The following is a 21,760-nucleotide window of genomic DNA, read 5'->3' on the forward strand; positions in this document are numbered from 1 at the left end:
TGTGGTATCAGTGGATTTTTTTAATATACAAAAAAAGCACTTGATTAGTATTTTTGTTATTGTGGTTTCATAAGTCCAGAAGTTTAGAACTGGCTTTAGTAATTTGATAAACATAGCATCATTCAATTCTGTTGTTGATGACGTGCTGCGGTCAGAGGTTCAGTGGGACATTTGTGACTAATTTCTTCACATCATCTCTTGCTTTCCAAGGCTTTCAATAAGGGATGAAGAGAAAATTGGCTTTTAACTAATTTCCAGATTTTTTGAGGGAGGGGGGCACTCTGAACAAAGTAAAAATCCTGAGAAGATCAGGTAGAAGGAAGTAGATTGGGTTAATACCTCTTTAGGAATAACAGGGGAGATGAGGACTGATTTCTGCCATTTATCTTATCCCACTTAATATCCACTTAATGTTTTCAGTGAAAGGATACCAATAGCCTGGCAGGCATAATTCAAAATTTAATATTATCCCGCCGGACATGGTGGCTCACGCCAGTAATCCCAGCACTTGGGGAGCTCAAAGCAGAAGGATCGCTTTAGCTCAGGAGTCCGAGACCAGCCTGGGCAACATGGCAGAACCCCATCTCTACAAAAAATACAAAACAGCTGAGTATGGTGGCGCGTACCTGTAGTCCCAGCTACTCAGGGGGCTGAGGTGGGAGGATCACTTGAGTGCGGGAGGTCGAGGTTGCAGTGAGCCGAGATTGTGTCACTGCACTCCAACCTGGGCAACATAGCAAGACTCTGCCTCAAAAAAAAAAAAAAAAAATTATCCAGGCCAGGCGTGGTGGCTCATGCCTGTAATCGCAGCACTTTGGGAGGCCAAGGCAGGCAGATCACAAGGTCAGGAGTTCGAGACCAACCTGACCAACATGGTGAAAACCCATCTCTACTAAAAATACAAAATTAACCGGGGGTGTTGGCACGCACCTGTAATCCCAGCTACTCAGGATGCTGAGGCAGGAGAATCACTTGAACCTGGGAGGCAGAGGTTGCAGTGAGCCAAGATCACACCACTACACTCCAGCCTGGGCAACAGAACGAGACTCTGTCTCAAAAAGAAAAAAATTACCCATGGTTCCTTCAACAGACGAATGGTCAAACAAACTGGTACATCCACGCAACAACCTGGATAAAGCCCCAGAGAATTATGCTAGGTGAAAAAATGCAGTCCCAAAAGGTTACATACTGTATGATTTCATTTATTCTTTTTATTTTATTTTATTTTATTTTTTAATTTTTAGAGGGACTCCTCCTTGCAGACCAGGGCTACCCCATAGGCAGTATGCCCAGAATAGGAGCCTCATTTATTATCAGAATGACAAAATTGTAGAAATGGAGAACAGATTAGTAGTTGCCACAGGTTAGGAGGGGAGAGAGTAGGAGGGGAATGAGAATGGCTATGAAAAGGCAATATGAGGAATCCTTGTGGTAATGGAATGTTTTATAGCTTGACTGTATCAATGTCAATATCCAGGTTGTGATATTATACTACAGTTTTGCAAGATGTTACTATTGGAGGAAACTGGGTAAAGGGTACGTGAGACCTTTGTGTTATATTCTTTTACAACTGCATGTGAATCTACAATTATCTCAAAATAAAAAGTCAAATTTTAAAAAATAACTACAGTAATTTCCATGTGGACAACCACACAGTATGTGGCTTAAGACCCAAATCTTTAACATAATTAAATAGAGCTACAAAAATCAGTAGCTTATATAGCAATTTATTTATTTATTTATTTATTTGCTATTGTAGAAAAACTTGGAAAGTATAGACAAGAACAGAATGAAATAGAAATAGGACAGTAAAGATAACTACTGTAACACTTTTGCTGTGTTTCATTCTGTTTTTTGTTTTTCCTGAGTTTGTATATATGTTTTGTTTGTTTTTTTTATCATAACTGGGAATATAGAGTTTATTTAGTTTTGCATTCTGCTTTCTTGAATTCTATATCATGAAGATTTTTCTATGTCTTTGAAATTCTTCAAAAACAATTTTCATTTGGCTACATATTCCATTATATGGATATTCTATAACCTATGTAATCATCCTCTATTAGATTTATTTTCCATTTTGTATGATAATATCATTTTATATAAATCTTCCATTATTTTCCTTAAGGTGGATTTTTGTAAATGGAATTACTAAATCGAAGTGCATGAACATTTTTAAGGCTTTTTGATATATATTACCAGATTGCTTTCTGGAAAAGTGGTACTGATATATATTCTCACCAATAATTGCATGAGAATGGATGAGGTCTAAGACAGGAAGAATTAGAAACAGAGTTCTGGAGCATGAAGATTTTTATCTTAATCAAAAGTCGAATTTCTCAACCACAGCACTACTGACATTTTGGACCAGATAATTCTTTGTTGTGGGGGCTGTCCTGGGTATTGTAGGATATTTAGCAGCATCCCTGACCTCTACCCACTAGATAGCAATAGCCGCCCTCCGGCTGTAGCTGTAACAACCAAAAATAACTCCAAACATTGGGAAATGTCCACCTGAGTAACAAAATTGCGCCTGGTTGAGAACCGCTTATCCAAAGACTTAAATGTGCAATGAGGCACTTATTCTTAGAGTTTCTCTACTGTGTACTAATGTTCTGAAGCTTAGCTCCGTGGGGCTCTGTTTTTGTGGAGTATATATGTGTATTCTGCATATTGCCTGCAGTGTAAAAGAGGCTGACCATTTTTTTAAGGCTGTGTAAAATGGCTTTGTTACTCCTCATTATGTATCTTTCCCTACTGACATCTGCCTGATTTCCTGGTTATGAGAAGAAACTTGTGATGGCACTTCCATTTGCTTTGCCCTACAAAAATGATTTGCCTTGAAATTTAATATGGTATTTGGAAGTGTCAGTATACCTACACTTTGTCTTTATCTTCTGAATAAGAAGGGTAAGAGTAAGACAGAATGAGAATGATTTTGGGTCTCTTGAGTCTGTATGTAAAGGGAAAAAAAGGAGTGGACTGGGATTTTTGTTAACTAAAGTTTGAGTCTTAAAATGTAAGAAGCCTATTTTAGGCAGCAGGAGCTCCCAGTTGAAGATCTGTTCCCTGTATCTACAGCTGGCTTTACCGTCGGTTCTTGATGGAATGCACCTGGGTAAAAGGCCAATCTTGTTTCTATAATATTTCAAAACATCTTGGAGTCCTCAAACCCATACTCTCTTCCTGACATAAAACTTGCTGTGTCCAGATCTTCTAGTGCTTCAGTTATACTTGATAAATTTCATTAATTCAAATAAGATAAGCTGCAGTTTCCTTTGAAAAATGAAGAGCACACAAATGCATTGGTAAGAACATGAACTCTCTGAAAATACTCTGTCCTTAAATGATATGAAACTCATTTAAGTCTATCCTTCAGTAAAGACACTAGCCTTTGAAGTTCTGATATGAATTCATTGTTCTTAAATGTAAGATTTAGGTTACAAAAGTTAGTCTGACATTGACTTTCTGTACTGGCTGTTTCTTTTCTGTTTGTCCCCCTTAGGAGCAGTCTCACAGGTGCTGGACAGCCTGGAAGAGATTCATGCACTTACAGACTGCAGTGAAAAGGACCTAGATTTTCTACACAGTGTTTTCCAGGATCAGCATCTTCACACACTACTAGATGTAAGTCTGTCTTTTTATTATTCTTGTTTTTTGATAAATTGAATACTGGCCGGGCACAGTGGCTCACGCCTGTAGTCCCAGCACTTTGGGAGGCCGAGGCGGGTGTATCAGGAGGTCAGGAGATCGAGACCATCCTGGCCAATATGGTGAAACCCTGTCTCTACTAAAAATACAAAAATTGGCCGGGCGTGGTGGCGCATGCCTGTAGTCCCAGTTAGGACTGAGCTGAGGAGGCGGAGCCACAAGAATCACTTGAACCCAGGAGGTGGAGGCTGCACTGAGCCGAGATCACACCACTGCACTTCAGCCTGGGCGACAAAGCGAGACTCTGTCTCAAAAAAAAAAAAAAATTGAATATTTAGCATACCTTTTTACTTTACATGAATTCTCAAATGTCTATCATAACAATCCTTTTCAGTTGCCTTAAGTGTATGAGAAATGTGGGAAATCATCCATCAAAAATTCATGATTGAAATATAGTATATGGCCGGGCACAGTGGCTCATGCCTGTAATCCCAGCACTTTGGGAGGCCAAGGTGGGTGGATCACCTGAGGTCAGGAGTTCGAGACCAGCCTGACCAACATGGGGAAACCCCATCTCTACTTAAAATACAAAATTAACCAGTTGTGGTGGTGCATGCCTGTAATCCTAGCTACTTGGGAGGCTGAGGCAAGAGAATCATTTGAACCCAGGAGGTGGAGATTGCAGTGAGCCAAGATTGTTCCATTGTACTCCAGCCTGGGCAACAAGAGTGAAACTCCATCTCAAAAAAAAAAGAAAAAAGAAATACAGTATATGTACAGTACAAATACAACAGAGCCTAGCAGGCTACAATGGGGAAAAATTATATATCTTTATAAATTATATGTACATAATGCATGCAAGTGATATGTGAGTTTTTAAAAACAGTAGAGTACAAACCTGCTTTACTGAATTATCTTATATTTCTATTAGAAGAATTCATTGAGGTTAGCTGTGATTACTTTTTATTGCTTTGCACATTACTTTAAAACATTATACCTCCAGCATGAGTATAGGAGAGAGAAAAGCAAATGAGATACTGTATAATAGGCTGTATTCCCACACACATTTAATATTTAACATGGTTTTGTTCCATACACTCAAAGTCTTCTCCTTAAAACATAAGCATATACTCCGTCTTTAAATATTACAGGCTCCACTGACAGCAGAGTGGGATACAAAGGAAAAAAACGAAGCTGATCATTTTCATTTCAGTCACATTTTAAGTAAAATACCTTTCTTAGAGAACTTGGTTCACTTCAACAGTGAAAACTCTTGGGTGGTTTTGATGGTATTTGAACGTGTTAGTCTTCTTACAAGAAAAACCTTCCCTTAATGAGAGAATCATACTTGTTTTGGGGTGCCTAGAACTGTTTGGTGCTGAATAATTCACCATATGATGTAAATGAAACTAAAGCAAAATTTCCCAGAATGTGTTCCACAGAACATTGCTCTGGGAGGTGGCTATGGGTGTTGCCATGGTGGGAAGGGGAAGTAGATCTTAAATTTAGTGGTTAAATTATTTATTGACTAAATAAGTTTGGGAAATGCTACATTCTTTAGTCTTTTTATACAGATGCACAATGGGCATTGGTATATTGACAGCTCTGAGATGATCTAAAGGAAAGAAACCTTTTTAACTTTGTTTAACAGCATTTCTCAAACTAATTTAGGCACAGAACTTTTATTCACAATCCTGTTGAGTTCTGTTTTGATGAGGACCAGTTTGGGAAAAGCTCAACTAAGAGTGTTTGTTGCATTATGCTTCAGCTTCACACTAAATGCAGCCGTAGGTATCTAACAGTTGCTTCTTTCCCCACATGTGGTCAGTTCAAATTAATTATCAGATTTTCATACCTAGTTTGGCCTTTGTATATAGTGTACATATTAATTAGGGCTGACTAACCATTATAACGTGTGATTCTAAAATTTGAGTGGCTTAACAGAATAAAAATTTACTTCTTGCTCACTTCACAGTCCAATGCAGGTAGATGAAGGAGGTCTTTTCCACTAGGTCACATGGCTATTTCCCAGGGTCTTGGAATCTTCTACTGTATCCTTTGTACCTAGCCAGCAAATGAGAGAAGAGAGAACATGGAGAAAATTGCAGGGTCAAGCTTGGAAATGGGTTTATCTCACCTTCCTTGGCAACTGCTAGTCACGTGCCCACCTGGATGTGAGAGCTGGGGAACATAGTTTAGAAATGTGCTCAGGAAGATAAGGAATTGGGTCTTCTCTTTAGTGTAATTTATCTTAAGTAGTATCTGTTCACTGTCATTGCTGCAGAAAGTTTTCACAATTGTGAATTTCCCACAGAAGTGTATACCCTTTACTAGAACTAGTTAGTGGAATATTTAGAAAAGGCTGCAGCAGTGTGTGGAGATTTTGTTTATTTCAGTGTGGTCAGTCGTTAGGTCATTGCCAGGTAGATTTACTGACCTTTTGAATCAAGGACTTTTTGTAACAAAGACTTTTTGTAATTTAAACACTAAGAGAAGCCCAAATTGGTTTCAAAGTTGTATTTTTTCTTACTGATGTAACAAGGTATCTGAGCACATCAAGCTTGAGATTGCAGGGGAGAAGCAGGAACATTACTGGCTTACACAAAGAAAGGGGCAGCTATTCAGACACAAACTGGACTTTCAGACTGAGCCAGGCTGCCACTCACTCCCCAATGGTGAACATCTCAGACCTCACAGAAAGCATTCATTTGGAATAACTGCTGCACTGTTTGGTATAAATTGTCACAATTTCAAAGGAGAGTCTTAGATGTTAGTGAGAAAAACATACTTAACTTTCCTTTGTATTTGTTTACATTATAAACCTAAAGAAGTATCTGCCTTATTGGCATCTGCCCTGTCAGTGCAGGTCAATTTGAAAGAGGAGCTGTTGAACTGGAAATGAACCATGCCTGTTAAAAAGATGCAGTATAAGACCAGGAGCAGTGGCTCACACCTATAATCCCAGCACTTTGGGAGATCAATGTGGGAAGATCACTTGAGCCCAGGAGCTCAAGACCAGCCCGGGCAACAAAGCAAGACCCCATCTCTACAAAAAATTTAAAAAGTAGCTGGGCATGGTGGTGTATGCCTGTGGTCCCAGCTACTCCAGAGGCTGAGGCTGGAGGATCACCTGAGCCCAAGAATTCAAGGCTGCAGTAAGCTATGATCACACCACTGCACTCCAACCTGGGCAACAAAGTGAGACCCTATCCAAAAAAAAAAAAAAAAAAGGTGCAGTATCTTCTGAATTTTGGAAGCAGGTGCCATATACAAACTCCAGTCAAATTAATGACTGTGAGGCCAAGCCCTGGACAATATTTGCATGCATGTGGTTCTGAATCTCCAAACTGAGCTATTTCTAAATGAAAGTTTAGGCTAGGTACAGTGACTCACGCCTGTAATCCCAGCACTTTGGGAGGCCAAGGCGGACGGATCACCTGAGGTCAGGAGTTCAAGACCAGCCTGGCCAACACGGTGAAACCCGTCTCTACTAAAAATACAAAAATGTGGTGGGTACCCATCATCCCAGGTACTTAGGAGGCTGAGGCAGGAGAATCACTTGAGCCCAGGAGGTGGAGATTGCAGTGAGCTGAGATCGTGCCGCTGCACTCTAGCCTGGTCAACAGAGCGAGACGCCGTCCCAAAAATGAATGAATGAATAAATGAATGAATGAATGAAAGCTTATTCATCATGAATGAAATAAGCCATCATTAGAATGTGCCCTCATACCCTACATCCCATAAATAAGGCGTATTAAGCCCATTTCACGGCTAACAGGCTACATTTTAATAATATAATCAATGAAGAATTCAAGTGACTGCCATATAGAGAAATCTAATCATTTAAAAATTTTTAATATTTAAATGTTTATGGTATACATTAAGGAAGGAACATGGCTATGACCAACTCTTGACAAGCAGCTGTTAAAACTTTGGAGTTTGGAGTTTCAGGCTGGGCGCGGTGGCTCACTCCTATAATCCCAGCACTTTGGGAGGCCGAGGCAGGAGGATCACTTGAGGTCAGGAGTTTGAGACCAGCCTGGCCAACATGGTAAAACCCTGTCTTTACTAAAAATACAAAAATTAGCTAGGCATGGTGGCGCACGCCTGTAGTCTCAGCTACTTGGGAGGCCGAGGCAGGAGGATCGCTTGAACCCGGGGGTGGACGTAGCAGGGAGCTAAGATCATACCACTGCATAGTAGCCTGGGAGACAGAGCAAGACTCTGTGTCCAAAAAAAAAAAAAATTGGCCTTTCATTTTTCTTTCTTCCTATGTTCCACATACCATGGTTGATTTGGAATTGTTTTGTTTTTTAGAATCAACATGAATTCTTCTGCCTTTTGTGTTTGTTTTTTCTTTCTTGTTTAAGACAGGCTCTCGTTCTGTCTCCCAGGCTGGCTTACTGTAGCCTTGACCTTGTGAGCTCAAGCACCTTCCTACCTCAGCCACCCAAGTATCTGGACCGCAGGGGTACCACCACACCCAGCTTTTTTTTGAAGAGACAGGTCTCACCATGTTGCCCAGCCTAGTCTTAAACTCCTGGGCTCAATCAGTTCTCCTGCCTCAGCCTCCCAAAGTGCTGAGATTACAGGCATGAGTCACTGTCCCTGGCATGAATTCCTTTTTAAGGATTCCAAGTAGGGACACCCAGGGGGCATAGTTTTATGGGCCATGGATTAATTAAGGCTAATTAATCCCACTGAGCCATTTTAGGAAATATCTTTACTATATTTATGTTATTCCTGTTAACTCAATAACATTGTAAACAGCTAGGTATGAAGCCATAATTTTAAGGCTGACAAAAAGAAACAGAATTAAGTTCCCAAGAAAAACTAAAGATTATCTAGGACTTTATTTTTTCTAGTCATGTTCTTAAAATAATAACAAGCTCAAAATTTGAAGAAGCATTATTAGAATTTGTTTAGAGGAAACAAAACTGCCAAACTGAAACATTTACTTTAAAATGGAGAAGTACTGTGATTCTACTGAAAGGGAAATGCTTTCTGAAAGTTTTTGAGTTTGAGTAAAACACATTTAGTTAAATCTGTAGTTAGAAACTGATACAGAAAACTCTAAATATTTGCTATCCAAGTAGTTCCAACCTGGCACACATACGCAGCTTCTCATTTTGTGGGAAGAGATACAGAGGCATGAGTAACTGCTTTGTCCAGCTTGTTGCAGTATGCCTGTATTTAAAAATTAAAAGCACTGGTGCTAAGATGATCTTCATATGAAATGTATAGATCAATTAGTAAAGTACAATTTGGCATTAGTTTGCTAGGACTGCCATAACAAAGTACCACAAGTTGCGTGGCTTAAAACAACAGAAATTGATTCTCTCATAGTTCTGGAGGCTGGAAAGTCCTTAATCAAGGAGTTGGCAGGGGCATGCTCCCTCCAAAGGATCCAGGGAAGAATCCTTCCTTGTCTCTTCCAGTTTCTAGTGGTTGCCTGCAATCCTTGGCGTTCCTTGACTCATAGATGCATCATTCCAGTCTCTGCTTCCGTCATCACATGTCATTCTCTGTGCGTGTGTGTCTGTGTATTTACATGACCTTCCACAAGGACACCAGTCATTGGACACCCTAATCCAGTATGACATCTTCATAATTAATTACATCTCCAAAGACACTTATTTCCAAACAAGGTCACATTCTGCAGTTCTGGGTAAACATAAATTTTGAGTGAAGGACAATATTCAACCCAGTACAGCATGGAAAACTGATTTAACCCTGAATTAATTATTTACATGTGAGTGCAAATTACACAAATCTAATATAAAATAATGAAATGTTACCCTGTCATCCATTAATTATGCTTTCTTGGAAATTGGTGTGTTAAAGTGTTATTTATGTCTTGTAATGATACTTTGAATCAGAGTTGGAATTTGTATGTGATACATTGAAAGGTCAGTGGGTGGGTGAGTTTTTGATGGACTGAAAAACCACGTTTTTCAGATAAAAAGCATTTCACAAATATTATTTGGTAGTAGTTTTCAGTCTTCTCAGTTTCTAGTATAAATTTTCCTATTAAAAGAATAACTATTTAGTTTGTAAATCACCAGTGTTACAAAGCATTGTTAAATGACACATCTCTCTGCCAAACTTTGACAACTAAGTTTTAAATATTAACTGGCCATCTGTCATACCTGTGAACAGCTGTTAGCATTTGTTACTCACTGCTGTTTCCATAGTAAATGCCCCACCTAATTAAGATTATTTTTGTGGGAAGTCTCAAAATTATGGTTTCTGAAAATATAATGGGTGATTAGATTAATATAGCAATTTATTGATGGATTTTTAAAATTGTAGTAGCAATTAATTTAGAAGTCTTTATAATATTAATTTATAAGTAGACTTTTATAATAGACTTAGTAACTTTTAAATATTTCATTAGCAATTAACTGATACTTGGAATCTTTCATATTTTGTATGGCCAACATCTTTATTATAATTTTTTACTGTTTAGGGAGAGTTAGCATTTTTCCCTCTGGCCTGGAGTTAGCCATGGAAAACTACAATTCTTGATTTACTATTTTGCTTTTTTGAGATGACATTAAATTAGTAGCCATATTTAGAAGAGCTTATTTTTAGAACTCAGAAGTTTCCTAAAGGAAAAAGGTGGAACTTCTACAATAATCTGGTGATAATGTTTTTGAGCAATTTGGGGTCTGAGAAGTAAGTTAAATACAATGTTAGGTTTGGATATTTAAAGAGATTGCCAATCAGGAAATGCCAAAACTAAGTTTCCCAAGAATGTGTAGTCCAGTCCATTTGCATTTAAATGTCTAGAATAATAAAGCCTATCTGAGGACCTTCAGAGGATGAGCTACTAGTAATTTCTCAGGGCCCCATCCAGTCTCAAGAGTCAGCTTTGTCAATTATGAAACCAGCTGCATAGTGGGCCCCTGCCCAGTTGTGGTGGTCTTTGTGCTTCTTGCCTCCTGGGGCTGTAGACTGAAGTGCATTGCTGCTCACTTTAAATTTGAGTGTCTCTCCACTGTTTTCTAACTGGATGGGCAAAACCTCCCGTATTTGTTTCCCTCCGTGTTTTGAAGTATTATTGTCAGTGTAAAAGTACTGCATGAAACAAAATACCTGAAAGCTAGAAATACCATATGTTGTGAATATTCTCAAAGTATTTTTTCTTCTTTCTTAATGTAAGTAAATGTCAATAAGCTTAGCAAAAAAACAAAAAAGCCACTAAGCATATGGTTCTTTGTTAAGCAGCAATAGAAAACTGATACAACCAGGAACAAGATGAGGATTGTCCACTCCCCACTTCTATTCACCATTGTCCCAGAGACTCTGGCCAGTGCAGTTAAGACAAGAAAAAGAAATTCAAGGCATGAAGATTGGAAAGGAAGAAGTAAAATCATCCTTTCCCAGAGATGTTATCTTGCATGTAGAAAATACTAAGGAATCCACAAAAAATCTAATAGCATTGTAGGCAAGCTTAGCAAGGTCACAAGATACAAGATGAATATACACACGTTATCTAAATTTCTATATGTGAGCAAAAAATAACCCAAAAATAAAATTAAACAAATATTCACAATATTATAAAAAGAATAAAATAGGAATAAATCGAACAAATAATATAGGATTTGTATACTGAAAACTAAAAAAAAGCTGCGAAAGAAAGATCTAAATAAATGAACAGAAATATACTGTTGGAATGGAGTACTTAATATTGTTAAGATGGTGCTTTTCTCCACATTGATCTATAGATTCAGTGCAGTCCCTATCAACATCCCAGTAGGATTTCTTTGTAGAAGTCAACAAGGTGATCCTACAATTTATATGGAAATGCCAAAACAATTTTGTAAAAGAAAACAATTGGATAACTGATTCAAAACTTCCTATAAGGCTACAATAATCAAAATAGTGTGATGTTGGCATAAGGATAGATATACAGATCACTGAAACAGAAAAGAGTCCAGAAATGAACCCTCATATTTATGGTCAATGTTTTTCCAACAAGACTGCCAATGCAATTACATGGAAAAGGGGATAGTCGTTTTTTTTCAAATGATCCTGGAGCAGTTGGAGATCCATATGCAAAAAATGAACTTAGACCCTGTCTCATACCATACACAAAAGAAAATTGCCTCAAAATGGATCATAGATTCACTTTAAGAGCTTAAAACTATAAAACTTTTAAAAGAATATAGGAGTAAATCTTCATTACCTTGGGTTAGGCAAAGAGTTCTTAGATGTGACACAAGGGAATTTGGGGGGATTAAGGAAATGTTCTAAAACTGGATGGAGATGGTGGTTGTACAAATATATGAATTTACTATCATCCCACTAGATTTCACAGGGCCATTACACTAAATTAAAATTTAGCTTTGTGGCTAAGAATTTACCACGGATTCAAAAATACTAAATATGGATTTTTCTCCCAAGAACTGTTTTATTAACCAGCGTGTAGTTGTGCCTTATGGAAGAAGTCCAAATTGTGTTTTTTGTTTGAAAATGTTATGAATTACATAATTTTATGTATTTTCAATATGGAAGACACCTCAGAGCAACTTATTTTAGTTCATTCCTTCTACATTCAAGTACATATTTGCCATTTCCAAAAATTCACAGCTTTTTGACACTTTTTTAACATCAATTTTTGGTCTTTTTTATTGTGGTAAAGTATATATAACATAAAATTTGCCACTTGAACCATGTTTAAGTGTACAGTTCAATGACATTAAGTATATTCACATTGTTATACAACCATCAGCACTATCCATCTCCAGAACTCTTTCATCTTCCCCAACTAAATGTCTGTACCCATTAAATACTAACTCCCATTCACCCCTCTCCTTAGTCCCTGGCAACCACCCTTCTACTTTCTGTCTCTATGAATTTGACTACTCTAAGTACCACGTATATAAGTGAAATCATCCAGTATTTGCCCTTTTGTGTCTGGCTTATTTCATTTAGCATGGTATCTTCAGGGTTCATCCATGTTGTAGCATGTGTTAGAATTTTCTTCCTTTTTGAGGCTGAGTAATATTCTATCGTGCGTGTATACCACATTTTGTTTGTCTACTCATCCAATATTGATGTTTTGTGGTTGATAATTATGTGCTAGGAAAAACCAAATTCTCAGAATAAGGCTGTCTAATAGTAGGGTATTCTGCCTTGTTCCATCTCCACACAATTACTCTTTCTAGGTTGCAAGTTAGGTCTTATGCTGTACATCTATGTGAAGGAATGTGTGATTTCCACTGAAAGTGTTAATGACTACGGGAGTCTTTCAGTTCCCTTATTTGTTCAGATAAATTACTTCTTAAAGCGAGGTTTCGAATTTACTCTAGAATACCAAGAATAACGAATCGGCTTGTCACCAGTACCAGTGTTACCCACTGAGTGCCATTCTCTTTTTATGACACCATGATCAACTTTACCAAAAGGCAAAGGAATTTGCAGAAAGCCTTCAAAGTACAACAAGCACTGATTCTTCTTTATGCTATTCTCAAGGAAAGGAGGGGTTTCCCCCTAGAAAGGAATGTGATATGCTCAGTTAAAGAATGTTCAATGGAGTGGCTTGCAGCATTCATAATCCAAGAACATAGCTGTTTTCTTCTCTTTGTGGCCCTTCAAACATTATCTCATAAAACTCTTCTGCCAGACTGCCTTTGTGTTATTCTCTTTAAATTTTTCATGACAGAAATTCATTTTTGCTACAGCTACACCAAGTACAAATGCTTGGTGTTTACCTATGCAAAATAAAAATGCTAGCAAAAGCCAAAAATAATTAAATAAAATATTATCTGACACACCTAATGTAACATAAATGTTATCTTTTAAAGCAGCACATTAATAATGGTATGTTCATTTAATGTAAATATCATTTAACTCTTGTAGTTGCTTAAGAAGAGCCAAGCTAGGAAATGTGATTTTAACACTTTAAAAAAATAGAAAGGAAATTAATATCATAGTGAAAATTTCTCATAGTTGGGCAAGCTCTTGTATCTGATACTAAAAAGTACCGTATTTCAGACTTTATTAAAACAAAATAAAATCTGCCTATATTATATCATGTAACTGGTTTTTTTTTTCTCATGCTTTCTTTTGCTCAAGAATAGGCATTATGATTTGTGTTTTACAGGGCTTAATTTTAGAGTTATTTGCCCACTTGAAAAAGGCATAGAGAACAGTCAAGCTAGGTCATCTGAGGCAAGTGTTTTGAGTTTCTCAGAAATAGCTGCCACTGACCAGAAATCTGCCACACTGGCCTATGTTGTTAGGCCACCAAAGGCACAGTCTTCTTGGATTGAACTAGGAGGTCAAGCAAGTCTTAATTTCTTGAATTCAAAAATAAATCCCTGTAAGTGCAATGTTCTAATAAGATTAGAACAAAAGCAGCCCTGTATACAGACAAATAAAACCTAAACAAAACAAGGGCCTCCTTAGAGGTTCTTTTGCTGTCAAGATCCAAAGGATTTTTGCAGCTTTTTCAGGAAATCTTGTATTGGCCCAGATGTACTGATTTTTTAATTGCCTTTTTTGCTGACAGAAGAAAACGTTAATAATGGATTTAGAGCAGCATATTACTAGGCCAGCTGCACTCCTTCTTGCACCTTCAAGTAAGGATATATTCTCCGTCATGATTTTACTAAAACTTGGTTTAAGCTAGCATTTCACTGCTAAGCTATTAAACTAAAGCTGGAACACCAAACTCAAGAGCATCCAGGAACATTCTTATTGGCCGCTAAATACAGTAAGCAGTTGTCCATTACACGTCCATCTTCAACTTGAGTTATGTAGTACAAACTGGGCCATGGTATTGGGAGCAGCCCTGAACCTTAGTCCAGGGAAAATCTAAATTCCAGGGTGGAACTCTTGCTCCTTGATTTCAGTGACTAGATTTAGGAATTTACACACTTTTTAAGATGAGAAACAAATTTAGTTTAAGATTTATGAAATCTTCAAAATGAATGAAATGAATCTTCAAATGAATTACCTTCAAATAAATGGAGTTTGCTATCTCCATGCAGATAGTCATCTGTATGACTATTATTTGAGTGCTTGCAACTATTTAAAATAAATTAATTTTTAGAAATTTTGTAGAATATAAAATTTCAAGAAAAACAATTTTTGGTGCAGGTAGAAGAGGCAATCTTTGTACCTCAAAAAAGAAAAATGGCCTGAGTGATTTTGATTTCTTTTTGTAACTTGTAATATCCCAGTGGTACAAAATTGTGTTTAGATTTGTAAGAAAGACAGGTTATAGAAGTTCTTCCAGCCAGGTGCCGTGGCTCACGCCTGTAATCCTAACACTTTGGGAGGCCGAGGTGGGTGGATCACCTGAGGTCAGGAGTTCAAGACCAGCCTGTCCAACATGGTGAAACTCCATCTCTACTAAAAAAATAAAATAAAATAAAATACAAAAATTAGCCGGGAGTGGTGGTGCGTGCCTGTAATCCCATCTACTCAGGAGGCTAAGGCAGGAGAATCACTTGAACCCCGGAGGCAGAGGTTGCAGTAAGCCAAGATCGCGCCATCGCACTCCATCCTAGGTGACAGAGCGAGACTCTGTCTCAAAAAAAAAAAAAAAAAAAGAAAAAAAGTTCTTCCTAATGTTTAATTGTAGCTCCTTAAGTTTTTGAAAATGCCATTTTAAATTTTGCAATGTTTCTTTCACGCTTACGTTGCCCATCATACAATCTTTAGGCCACTGCTAAATACACTGCTGTTCTCCAAGCTTGAACTACATCTTTAATGATGTGCAGCTTCGACCTTCCAGGCTCAGGCAATCCTCCCACCTCAGCCCCCCAAGTAGCTGGGTTTATAGGAGTGCACCACCATGCCTGGCTAATTTTTGTATTTTTTGTAGAGACAAGGTTTCCACATGTGGCCCAGACTGGTCTCAAACGCCTATCCTCAAGCTATCTGCCCACCTCGGCCTCCCAAGGTGCTGGGATGACAGATGCAAGCCACTGCACCTGGCCTCAACAAGCTTATATGTAAACTTGAGCAAGAAAAATAGATTTTTAGATCTTACAAAGTTTTCTGTGATCTCCAACTTCAGAAAATCAGTTCCAGTACAGTAATGGAATATCAGTTCCCTGTGTTTCAATATTAAATCAGCTTTCCCTAATATTTTGCTGGATTTCAAATGTATATGAGAAAATACCTGTTATGTATTGATGGCTGATCTGCTCAGTTCACTGAAAAGATGTGACATTGGAACTTTGTTCCTATTTATCCACATAATTCACAGAAACTGTGAAGAAAGTTCTTAATAAGATAGTCTGTGTTTCCAGAACAAGTTATTTCAGTGTTCATTATTGCTACACAGTGTAATTCTGTGCACACTGTTATTATCTGTTTTATTAGGATCATCACAGACACATGCATTAAATACTTTGCAGCTAAATATTTGACTCTTGCAAACTTTAATTCTTTTCCAGCAGGAAACTTCTTCAGTATCTATAAGTGATAAGATGATGGTTGCTAGTGAACATCAGTGTTCTTTGCAACCCTACAAGCCTATGCCTACAGTATAGTTGCAAAAGTTATAAACTTGTCCAAACCAATATACATTCTGGTCCTTAGATTTGGTTTTCTCTGTGCAAAAAAAAGTTAGTGGGACATACAACTCAATGATAATTTTTTTTTTTTTTTGAGACGGAGTCTCGCTCTGTCGCCCAGGCTGGGGTGCAGTGGCCGGATCTCAGCTCACTGCAAGCTCCGCCTCCTGGGTTTACGCCATTCTCCTGCCTCAGCCTCCCGAGTAGCTGGGACTACAAGCGGCTGCCACCTCACCCGGCTAGTTTTTTGTATTTTTTAGTAGAGACGGGGTTTCACTGTGTTAGCCAGGATGGTCTCGATCTCCTGACCTCGTGATCCGCCCGCCTCAGCCTCCCAAAGTGCTGGGATTACAGAATGATAATTATTTTATAGCTTCTTACCATGCATTCCATTTTAAATGTTGATCTTGATAAATACTGCACATACACTATGAGCCAAACAAAGGTTTCTATTTGAGAACTAAGAAATCAGAAGATAATGTGATATCATGGAGTATGATAAAAAATGAAACTTGATTTAGTGCTTTGAATGTAAATAAAAGGTGACATATTAACCGATTTCATCATTCTTATGTTTGAAAGTACAGTCTCAGGAGATTTGAATTTAATATCACCACCAAGTTTATTCTGCTTCATTTGAAACAACCCATGTCAAATGTAGAATGTGGTCTCTTTAATGAACTGTGGCGACACTTCCTAAGACAGAAAGATGAATGAAGCGTGTCAGTGTAGCTATGTGTGGTCATATCTGACTCAGTGCCAGAGATTTGCAGAGAGCAGGCCTATCTGTGAGTGAGACAATATGAGACAGTCTGTTTCCCTTGCAGCTGTTCACATTTCCTTGTTTTGCCCTGGTGTTGTATGTGCGTGTTTTTTTTTGTTTGTTTGTTTGTTTGTTTTAATAAAAAGTGCTGAATTTGCGTAATGGTAATTTCATTAGAAAAAGAGAGTAAACAAGGCTGGGCGCAGTGGCTCAGGCCTGTAATCCCAGCACTTTGGGAGGCCAAGACAGGTGGATCATGAGGTCAGGAGATCGAGACCATCCTGCCTAACACGGCGAAACTCCGTCTTTACTAAAAATACGAAAAAAAAATTAGCCAGGCCTGGTGGTGGGCGCCTGTAGTCCCAGCTACTCAGGAGGCTGAGGCAGGAGAATGGCATGAACCCATGAGGTGGAGGTTGCAGTGAGCCAAGATCGCGCCACTGCACTCCAGCCTGGGTGACAGAGCGAGACTCTGTCTCAAAAAAAAAAGAAAAAGAAAAGAAAAAGAGAGTAAACAGTAACAGATTCATTCTTGTTTTCCCTCTGGGGATAATTTATTAACATTCTTCCTTCTATCTTCCTCCCCCTTCACACCTCAGCTTTACAAATATACCTGATATCTTCAAATTTCAGGAAAGCAAATAGCAAGAGGAAATAATTTCATTTTGTCATTCCAATATACCTTGAATTTAAGCTTCTAGAGCAGGCATTCACAAACTATGACTGTTAGGCCAAATCCAGCTGGCCACCTGTTTTTTGTAAATAAAGTTTTATTGGAACACAGCCATGCTCATTCATTTATGGATTATTAACAGCCGCCCTCACACAACACAACAGGGTTTAGTGGCTGTGACAGAGACCATATGGCCTGCAAAGCCTAAAATATTTCCTATCTTGCCAGGATAGGATTAGGATCCTGACATTCTATTTTTTTCTTTTTTTTTTTTTTTTTTCTTGAGACAGAGTCTCTCTCTGTTGCCCAGGCTAGAGTCCAATGGGGTGATCTCGGCTCACTGCAACCTCCGCCTCTCGGGTTTAAGCGATCCTCTCGCCTCAGCTACCCTAGTAGCTGGGACTACAGGCGTGCACCACCACACCCGGCTAATTTTTGTATTTTTAGTAGAGAGGGGTTTCGTCATGTTGGCCAGGCTAGTCTCGAACTCCTCACCTCAGGTGAGAATCCTGACATTCTTTAACATGGCAAGGCTTGTAATTGATTAGCTAATAGTTTTCAAATCATATTGAGTGTATTTTTTCCCTGCAGCCTATAAATAGAATTTTATACAGCTTTTTTCCCAAGTATTTGCCAAAGACCTCTCCCTGGCACAAGGCACTGTGTATTACTGAATTCTAGTAACAAGCTGAGGAGATCTGGATGAGAGAAAGGACAGCATATCAGCAGGGCAGGGTCAGGTCCCTGCTACTCTGGCTGTATGACCCTGACCATGACACTTCACCTGACTGGAACTCAGCTTTTGACTTTTTAAAATGGAGGAGTTGAATCATGTTGACACCTAAGGTCTCCTCTTTTTTTTTTTTTTTTGTACCCCAAACAGAGTCTCATTCTGTCACCCAGGCTGGAGTGCAGTGGCACAATCACAGTTCACTCATCCTGGGCTCAGGGAATCCGCCCACCTCCCCCTCTTGAGTAGCTGGAACTACAGGCAGTCACCACCACACCCAGCAAAGTTTTTTATTTTTTGTAGAGGCAGAGTCTCGTTATCTTGCCGAGGTTGGTGTTGAATTCCTGGGCTTAAGTGATATTCCTACCTCGTATGGCCTCCCCAAGTGCCAGGATTACAGGCATGAACCACCACATCTAGCCCTAAGGTCTCTTTTACCTTGAAAATTGTATAAAGTAAGTCAGACTTGAAAGATACAAAAGAAAGAATTAAATATAGTCAAAACATATTTCTTAATTTTGAGGGAAAGTTTTTAACTGCACATGCAGGATCGAAGAGAAATAATATCTGGTTCCTAAAGAAACAAGCTGAAATAAATACTCCTGATGTGTTTATTTTGTTATTCTGAATTTTTTAAAAAATCTGCTTACAATTTCTATGTACTAGTCCAAATATAATACTTATTTTTTCTAGAGGAAGCATTTCTTAAACACTGCTGTGTACTCAGCCTCATGCTAGGGGCTGTTACCTAATGTCAGAGAACCCGAGTCTGGTCGTGGGAAAGAAAAAGAACCACTTAAACAGCATGTTCTATAATAATGTACCTCAGACATTCAGTTCCCTCTTGGCTGTTGATGCCCTTGGGGTGGCAGACACCCCGGGGTTGGCTCTGTCCTGAGTTGCAGACGTGTGGTTTCTGCATCGCCAGTATACTCAGCTCCTGGTCTCAGAAACATGTTCTCGTCGCCTGACCCCAGGTGTTACCACATAGCTTTTTACTTCTGAGTCCTCTTGTCCTCCTGGGCAGGGCTGCATCCAGATGGCTCCAGCCAGCTGCCTTCTTCAGTGTCTCCTTGACTCATGGGAAACACACACATGCTTAACTCAACATACACTACAAGCATGATCTGCCCCAGGTGGCCTCCAGCCATGAAAGAGGCAGGCACCAGTCTCTTTTTGCTTAGGACCCCAAATGCCACATGTCAAGCTGCCCCAAGGACTCTCTCACACACAGAGATCCTTCCTAGTGTACCAAAGTGGGCCTATAAGTTGCTACAACTCAGCAAGCATCCCTCCAGAGAATGAGATAGTGAGCTCTTCTGGCTGGTACCTCCAGTGTCTAATGTGTGGTTCTTTTGGGGCATCTACCAACCTTCACTTTGTATGAGGGAGGGTGCAATCCCCTCTCCTTTCTTCCCCAACAAGAATGAGAAGGAAATAATCAAATACTTGCTCTTCTTAGTCCTGTGACTCCTACAAATCCCAGACTCCTGCCTCTATAGGCAGAATGAGGGGTCCTGGGGTGAATGTGGAAGGGTCATTTTGACTGCCTTTCAGCAAGCCCTGGAGAAGTGGTCTAGCAGCTTCATAGCAGGTTCATTGCCATTTACTTCTTCTTGGCCTTAGCTTTGGGCTTTAGTTGAATGTCCAAGACTACTGGTAAGGTCCCAAGTAACATTTTATATATTCTTTATATATGATGGAATGGGGGGTGGGTAAAGGGTAAGAAAGACAAGCTGCAGTCTTCCTTTGTTCTCAAAGTCCAGCTACCTCTCACTTGCCCCAGACCTTGGCAAAACTCTACCTAGATTTGAAATTTGAGTCCTGCATATCCTTGCAGGCAGCATATAGTATGCAGATGACCCATGAGAATGAGAAATCCAAAAGCACTATGTTTCTAACTACTGTTTTTAAACACTTTAATGTTACATCGCATTCGAACTTTTTTCCATTGATGACTTTATTTACCTGCTTTGCCATATTTCTCAAATGCTTTGTATATGCTATGGATATCACTAAAGTATTTTAAGTCTCTAAGACAAAAATATAGAAGTTGGTGGGGAGAAATGAAGGTTGACATATTATGCATATACATCAAGATAGTCTCCAACTTCGGGTTGCCCACTGAGATCATTGCCAGTTGATAATTGCTGGTGACCAAACTACTTACTCTCAGGTCTCCAAAGGGATGAATCCTTCATACATTTCTGGGCCTTTGGTTATACAGATTTTTGGAATTTGTGAGCTCTTTGAAGACAGGAACTCTCATCTTTTTCATCTCTGTATCCCTAGTACATAGAACCCCACATTTTAGTACATAGTAAGACTTCCATAAATACTGAGTGGATAGGTATGTGAATGAACCAACAAAGGGTCACTTCTCTCTGACAGTGACAAAATAAGCCCATTCCTCACTCCCTCGTGCTTCAGTTCTTGCTTGCCCTTTTGGTTGATGAACCGGCAGCTGAGATTCACAGTGTATTCTTTGCCACATGGACACCATCCTCTCTATCCTGTGGCTGGCTTGACAGGTGCAGTTTCTAGGACTTGAGAGCTGCAGTTTTTAGAAGAAGCAGAGCCCAATGCCCCCACCTCAGGTAGAAGCCCCATCTTTTAATTCCTTCCCATTGTATCTGCCTTTCATATTAAGCATCCCACCTCCCCCTCACTCCCCCCTGCCACTACTTCCACTGAACTTTAGATGAATTTAATTTAATTTAGGTGATTCAACTGGATCAGACCAGACCAAATGTATGGAATAAAATTTGGTCTGAACATATTCCTTGGAGCAGTGCCTTAAAAGAGATTCCAGGCACTTGTGTGCCATCTATGAAGTTGTACGGATAGAACAGCAGTTCTCACTTGACCACTCTGTGCCTCATTTTTCTCATCTTAAAGTGGGGTAACCAACTGCATAGGATTGTTTGAAGTTAAATGAATGAGTATATGTTAAGAGCTTAGACTAGTAACGATCATCTAGTAAGTGCTCAGTAAAAGTAGTAATTACCATTGTTGCTATTAAGTAGTAGTACTATTAATACTCTCAAAAGTTAGCACTGGACATAAGATTTTCAAATACCTAAGGAGTTTATTAAAGCACAGATTTCTGGACCTCCTTCTTAAATTCTGATGTAGTAGGTCTGAAGGGGGGTCCAGGAATCTATGTTTCATAAGTACTACATCTGATTCTGCCACACATTCTTAAGAAATTACAGATATAAGACCTAAGCAACTGTATTTGACATAGTAAGACCAGGCCAAAAATTGTCTCCAATTTGGGGAGTTGTGGGATTATTTTTTCTTTGTGAGAAAAATTGATGTCCATTTATTAAATGTTTAAATAGAAATGAACCATAATCATAGTTGAAAATGTTGAAGATAATAGTCCTTGATCAAGAAAAAGGCAAAAC

The 21,760-nt window shown here is 38.9% G+C and overlaps 1 protein-coding gene across 4 annotated transcripts in view; it reads left to right on the top strand.

Annotated features, from left to right (window-relative positions):
* The window catches only part of CASK (calcium/calmodulin dependent serine protein kinase), a 323,187-nt gene that overhangs the window by 226,298 nt on the left and 75,129 nt on the right, over positions 1 to 21,760 (top strand). For all 4 annotated transcript variants that reach the window (XM_031661015.1, XM_031661016.1, XM_021932665.2 and 1 more), the window contains one exon: positions 3,503 to 3,624. In XM_031661015.1, coding sequence (XP_031516875.1) covers positions 3,503 to 3,624 — 122 coding nt within the window. The remainder of the gene's footprint in view (positions 1 to 3,502; positions 3,625 to 21,760) is intronic.

Source organism: Papio anubis, chromosome X (genome assembly GCF_008728515.1).
Source record: "Papio anubis isolate 15944 chromosome X, Panubis1.0, whole genome shotgun sequence".
Taxonomy (NCBI): domain Eukaryota; kingdom Metazoa; phylum Chordata; class Mammalia; order Primates; family Cercopithecidae; genus Papio; species Papio anubis.